Below are 7,455 nucleotides of genomic sequence, written 5' to 3' on the forward strand. Positions count from 1 at the left end.
GACCATACCTACTGATTACCACGTTATCTAGGCTCAGTGACGAGTCGTAGTTTCGGCCAAAATGCGCATTCTTGCGTATTTTGTAACCAAACTACTCGTGGGCATCAAAGCCGTTTGTTTTGATGCCAAACCTGTTTCTAAACTTAGTTAAGCATGTTCTAACATGCTTAGCTCGTCACTTTTAGTTTAGTGCTTATATAGGGTCGTAAGGTAAGCGATTTAAACCATCGCTTATACTTTCGAACCCGACCCATTTGGTCGGTCATTAGGACCCGACCAAACACATTAGGTGACCATAGCTATAACCTTCCGAGGTTATACCGTGTGGTCGCAATGTTAGGCGTTCCGAACGCGTTCTACGCGAACGACGCGTTAGGGTAGCATAAGCTACCTAAACGGGTCGTGATGGACCGTAAGCACTTAGATTAGGTTTCATTTTAGTATGTAGGCTTTGCTAAGCCATATTACACGAGTCTCCATACTCGTTTGGTTTACGAACCCGCGTACTGTCCGATCCTTCCGATTTGGTCCGGTATATTAACATAAGCTACCTATTAGGTGTCGTTGATATTCCGTGATCTTTAGCATTTTCCGGTTATTATACAAGGAATCCAAAGCAATCTCAGGTGAGTACATTGAACCCCTCTTTTACTGTTTTCCGAACTGTTTTGGGGTGAACCATGTGTACCTATCTGTTATTTTCATGATTTCAAAGTATAATTGATTATACATGTTAGTATTTATCTTTTGACAAACTAAATGACTATCTATGGTTTAAACACTGATTTCTCAAAGATTACCAAAGTAATTGTTGGAATAGTACTTATTTTGTTCACCAGACCGATTGGTAGTATGATATAGCGCTATAGGACTAGACACCCCATTCCTGTTGTCATGGAATGTCTGAAACCAATTCGTTTCTCCATCCAAATAGGGATTTCCTTTGTGGTATCCCTATAGTCTCAAAGGTGTAGTTTGATGCACCAGGTCTGAATGAATTCTTAAATCGCACCTTTAAAGTATATTTTGATATACTCCCAAAAAGTAGAGTTTGATATACTCTCATGTGTGGTATTGTACCGAACCAACATATATTTTGTAATCATCCAAAGCATATTGTGATATGTTACTTACATAACTAAAACATAGTTTAATATGTTATTTATCACATCCAAAGCATATACTGATATGTTAGTTACAAAACTAAAACATGGTTTAATGTGTTATTTATAAATCCAAGGTATACTTGTAATATACTACTGAAAACTATTATTTTGAACAACTAAAGTATATTTAATATACTATCTATCAAACGATTTAGTTTTGGTTAGTGTTTAGATAACGGAACGAGTGTAATGTGATGAAAACATGGTAGATACGCCGCTGGTACTTCTTATATATAAGTGTTTTCATTGCATTACATACCGTGGCGTTATTTAGTACACTTGGGTTAACAATATTGGAACTGAAATATATTTTAATATATTACTTATTCAACTTTCTTAAAACCAAGGTATATTTTATATATACCATAAACGTTTTATTAAAACATTGTTTTTCAAACAACTTAACTTATACAAACTCATTTTACATGGTTATTCAGTTAACCATACATTATTCTCTTATTTATACATATCATCTGATCCTATCGTTTTTCAAATGATACAAGACAAAGCAAATTTACAAAGTTCATGACTAAACATTTTCTCAAACATAAGTCATGAACTCCGTTTTCATAAAACCTATGTATCTCACAGGCATTTTTATGCTGGCGTACCTATTTTTACACATGTTTCAGGTGCTGTCTTGAGATGATTGTTGATGCATGCTACATTTAGGATGGACTCGTGCCTTAGCAACTTTAAAACTTGGAAGATCATAGTTGTACTTATGTGATTGTAATAGAACAACGAGTTCATTTAATCAATAAAACAATATTTAAATTTCCATGTGTTATGAAACAATGATTCTGTTACAACATTCCCCGACGTTTCCGCCACGTTTTGTTGTTACACGTGGTCGGGGTGTGACATTAACCCTTGTATGTACTCTTGGGTTTTAATGTATTCTTGTCGTTGGACCTACACCTAGGCTCCAATTCTATGTCTGACTGTTTTCTGCAAAATTGTTGACCCAATGTATCTTACCGGTGAGTTTACTAGTATTTCTGACGCAACGCTATCATTAATGCGTAAAGCAAATTTCTTGTAGCATAAAACGTGCATGAATTCACATGTATAGCATATAATTAGATAATGTTGACATTTAAGCACATAATTGCAGTCATTAAGTATTAATTAAATTGTACGGAAATTACCGGTTTTGTGCCAGTTGTCACATGTTTAAAAACAAAATTTTGACTGTTTGTTTTTGGCAACGGTTGGAGACCATATTCGAGTCTTAGACGTTCTGTATGTATACAAAGTCTTAATAGTCTAAGTCCTAGATAAAGGTGAGGTTAGAGCCTAGGTATCTCTACAGAAAACCCTATTCGCTGTAACCTATAGCTCCGATACCAATCTGTCACACCCCGAAATTATCAGAGCTGGCGTGACTGAACTGGTATCTTCATTGCACAGCGGAAGCAAATAAGCTAATACTTCAAGGTAACGAACGCCACTAAGTACTCGAGTCTCCAATGGTTCTCCTATTCCAACAGTGCCATGATTTGAAAAAGTAACCTGAGAAAGAAACATGCGAAAAATCAACATAAAGTTGAGCGAGTTCATAGTTTGTTTTGAAAAAGATTTAATACAAATCTTTTTGATAACCGGTTTGTGAAATATTATTGAGAAAACGAATTATAAATCATTTTCTTGCCAAGTTATATGGACACTTTGTATTTGTAATACATTATGTTCGTAAAACCATGTATTTGTAAACCCTTGTATTTGTAAAGTTTGTATAACCGTCAATGCCCACCCTGACTTTGACTTCATGCCTGCATAATCCTATGCTTTGAATTTGTATAAAACATGGTATGTAGTTTGCAAAACCCCGGTATGAAAGCAACAAGGAAAAACAGATCACCAATGGTTTGCAAGGCCATTGATATGTGTGAAGTGATGCAGGAAAACTCAAACCTAGCAGACTTGTACCGGGCTTCCGGCTGTAAGACATAGGCACCACATGGTCCACTCACCAGACTCATGGGTGGGGCTCGCTACACCCAAATAGATCTATCACTCATGTCCCTCGGTCCTACGACGAGGATTAATGGCCTTAAGTGTTGTACCCATCACTCACATGATCTAAGTGTACCCTTCCTTAGCTAACCATACCATTTGTAATTATCTGTAAACATTTGGTAACATGAACTCACTGGTGTCCCTTTCTTCAAACACAAACCAACCCAGTCCCATTATTATAACTAGGACGATCCCATCCCTAATCATGAAAATCATTCACATTTCGATAATACGTATTTGTTTTGTAAAACCGGTATATTCAGTATAAATCGTTCGTAAACCATCTGAGTCCCTTGAAATCCATTCGTAACATGGTTTAGAAATGAGTTTTCATTTATCGAGAAATTGTTTACTTTTGCAAAACTTGCATGTCTTTCCACCCCGAAAACATTTATAAAAATGTAAAACCGTAAAAAGGTGGTGTTATGAACTCACCTGTATTTCCATGTGCAAGGCTAGCTAAATACGACTTCGTGCTCTCGTTTCCAAGACTTGACTTGCTAGCGTGCATTCTACAATATTCCTAACACGGAATATCTTATAAGTTTCTAAGCAAATGCAGAAATGAAACTACGTGTCATCGAGCTCTACCGAATCGTTAACGGAAGATTCAACGGTAAGTTGATAACTTAATGGTAACGATTAAGTTATGCTCGTTAAGTTTCGTCTAATGTCGGTAATATATTAATGAAATATAAACGTCATGTTTAGTTTATAAGGCTTTCGAGTTGTTGACGTTGAAATAAATATGTATCTATATCTATACTACTTTATAATACATATTAGAAGGACTTCTTAAAGTCCATAAAAAATTCCTTAAAACACCCTTAAAGCATGCTATACAACCCTCTAAAGCACAATATAATTTACAATTCCAATTATGCCCTTCACTAAAGAAAACACACGGTATACAACATCAGATGCATAATGTACAACACTTAAAGCATAAAGAAACACAAAAAATTTACCCTTCAACTGGTTCATTTTCAGCCATCCATTTCCCTCACTTTTTCACACGGATCGTGATCTAAGGGCTGATATTCACTTCACACATATCAACCTTTCTATTCCCTCTCAAACACCCATTATCTTCTTTTCTTTTCATTTGCAGATGGAAGAACCGGGAAGAGAGAGAGAGAGAGAGAGAGAGAGAGAGAGAGAGAGAGAAAGAAAGAGACGGGAAGGAGAGTCGAGAGAGAAGGTAGAGGTGGAAAATGGAACTAGGGTTCCGGCGACGACAAGATACAACGAGGTTGAACGGTGGCGTATATGACATGTGACCACCGGAGCAGATACAGTTGGTGATGGTAACGACTATATTAACAATTCTTGTCGATTTTAGGGTTATGAGGAGAAGTTGGGGTGAGTTTTCGATGACAAAAAGTTGTGAAGATATCTGGCCAGAAGATTAGGGTTCCGGAGAGCCCTTTCACTACATAACTGCCATCTTCTCCAACAAAGGTAATAATCGATGCTTTCACTCTTGCTTTATGATTCAATAACTCAAATTGACGTCTATTGTTCAAATAATGGTAACTTGGACCGATATATCATCAATGTCAACTGCATTGGGTATAATATATTTTTTTAGATGAGGTGTGATTTCTGGTATCTGTGTTAACTTTTTTGGTCATTTCATTTTTACAACATAGTCAACCAGGGACTCGGGCTGTTGGTGAGGTTGAGAAGCCGATTACCGGTAAGCTTTTTCTTTAAAACCTATGGATCATACCAAATCTTCTTCCTTCCTGACTGCAGAGGTAGGTACACGCAGCTTCTTCACCTTTTTCGTGGATCAAATTTAACATTGCAATTATATATCTGCTGGGTTGGGTTTTGTGATTTGTAAATTGTTTTGGTTGGTAGGAGGAAAACAATGAGTCGGCCTAGCAGAACGCTGTATGTTGGTAACCTTCCTGGGGATATTCGAGAGCGAGAAGTGGAAGATTTGCTCTACAAGGTAATTTGTTTACATTATTTGGATTTGCAATGCACACAAACATGTTTCAAATGCCCCAACCCAACCCAACTTCTGGTTTCACTTATTGGTTAGAAGAATTTGAATTATCACATGCCACTACAGTGGGAGGGGGGTTATTTCATTTAAACTAAACCCTCCCTGCTTGCCATATGATTTGATTCAAGAGCTCGCCTGCCTGTCTCCTAGGCACAAGGCATAAAAATATAATCCATTTCACAACGCACAAGTACAACACAGAATCTAATAGAATCAGCAAACACCCCCTTGCCTTACTATTATAAAATTAATACCAAATGTTCACAAAAATAATAAGTAAGATTTGTTCTTCATCAGCCAAATGGTACAGTTCAAATTTTCAAAAGAGATACCGGCTGCATGCTTGCATGTCAGGTTCAAGAAAGAAATGAACTTATTATACACTCTGCGTCCATGAGAATAGTAACATACCTAGACAAATCAAAAGGTTTAGTTTATGAAAACGTGTTAATTAATTATTTTTTCTGTCGGGAGCAATAAGCTGGGTATATCTTTTCTGTTTTCAGTATGGTCCAATAGCTCATATTGAACTGAAAGTTCCACCAAGACCTCCAGGTTATGCTTTTGTTGAGGTGACCTTCATTTTGCTAATATTTCTGCTTTCTTTAATAATCGTTTTCTGCCCTCATATAATTTAATAATGTTTTCTGTAGTTTGAGGAGGCTCGTGATGCCGATGATGCTATTCGTGGTAGCGATGGCTACGATTTTGATGGGCACAAATTACGGGTTGTTCAGACTTACAAAACACACATGAGACTTATCAGTAGCAGCCAAAGTCTATCCATTTAATGTCATATTGTTTAATTTTGTCTTATCAGGTGGAACTTGCCCATGGTGGTCGAGGCAGCTCATCTTATAAAGATCGTTATAGCAGTCATAGCAGCGGTCGTGGTGGTCGGGGTGGTGGAGTTTCTCGACGGTCTGATTACAGAGGTTTGATTTCAGCTTGTTTGTGCAATTTACACCATATTAATAACCGTAAAGAATTAAGTTTTTAAATACATAATTGTTTTATATGATTGACATAGTTTTGGTGACTGGTTTACCCTCTTCTGCTTCATGGCAAGACCTCAAGGTCAGTACGATTTTGATGCTTGTAAACTGGTCTTTGAAATAGGCTTTATGGGTTTTTTTAACATGTATTTTCATCACATCTCTTGTTTATCCAGGATCATATGCGTCGCGCTGGAGACGTTTGTTTCTCCCAAGTTTTTCGGGAGGGTAGTGGTAAGATTATTATCACAACGGGTGTGTTATTTCATAGAAAGGATTGAAAAGTTTTACTGTATTGAAGTGTTTGTTGTTATATGTTAATGTTTTGCAGGCACCACCGGGATTGTGGACTACACAAACTATGATGATATGAAATATGCTGTAAGATATCTCTTTTCTTTCCACTCTTTGCAGCGATGCATCCATTTTTAAGTTACAGTCTTAACGCATTCTCATTTTTTCCTACAGATACGGAAATTGGATGACCCTGAGTTTCGGAACGCGTTCTCACGTGGATACATACATGTATGCTTTAATTTTATATCGTAACTACTCAAACAAGCATAATTAATGCTTTTAGCTAATTTGCCAACTATTCATGTACTTCAAATCATTAATTTTTCGTTAGGTGCTAAAATTAAAAGTTCAATTTCTCACAGGTGAAGGAATATGATTCAAAATAAAATCCAAATAAAAAAAAAGGTAGAAGACATCTTTTATTGATAACACGTTACTTATATGACATATGATCATAAAACTTCTATCTCATTTTCACTAATGAATAATGATGGCCCTGGTAGCCTTTATTATTGTCTCATAAGTTGTCAAATTTAGTGTTTCACATAGATATAGTTTCTGTTAATTTTTTTTGCTATTACTTCAAAATAGTAGAAATTTAAGTAGCACCAATAGTTGAAATTTAAGAAGCACGTTGTAACGAATAGGCAAACAAGCAATATTAATATATAGCCCTTATAGCAATAATGTAAATCTCAACAATACTATGAGAAAGTATAGCCTAGGCAAACAAGCAATAGAAATATGTCTCTTGTAGCAATAATGTAAATCTCAACAATACTACGAGAAAATATAACCTGCATACCAAATTACATGACTCAGATTTTTATATATTAAATTTTGATTGATTTCTTTCTTATTCGCATGTTTTTTTATTGGTGTGTACTTGCTAATTTTAATCTCAAATTATTATTTGAGACATGTAAGCCTTATGTTATAAAGATAAATCATACCGATT

The 7,455-nt window shown here is 36.0% G+C and overlaps 1 protein-coding gene across 1 annotated transcript; it reads left to right on the forward strand.

The window, feature by feature from the left end:
* Positions 1–5,858: 5,858 nt before the first annotated feature.
* Positions 5,859–6,883, forward strand: LOC110904134 (serine/arginine-rich-splicing factor SR34; the record flags this gene model as incomplete). Its single annotated transcript, XM_022149959.2, has 7 exons — positions 5,859–5,933; positions 6,026–6,140; positions 6,236–6,282; positions 6,377–6,434; positions 6,532–6,581; positions 6,669–6,725; positions 6,860–6,883. Coding segments are annotated over 7 exons (426 nt in total), but the record flags the coding sequence as incomplete, so codon positions are not given.
* Between the last annotated feature and the right edge of the window lie 572 nt (positions 6,884–7,455).

This window comes from Helianthus annuus, chromosome 2 (genome assembly GCF_002127325.2).
Source record: "Helianthus annuus cultivar XRQ/B chromosome 2, HanXRQr2.0-SUNRISE, whole genome shotgun sequence".
NCBI classification, from domain to species: domain Eukaryota; kingdom Viridiplantae; phylum Streptophyta; class Magnoliopsida; order Asterales; family Asteraceae; genus Helianthus; species Helianthus annuus.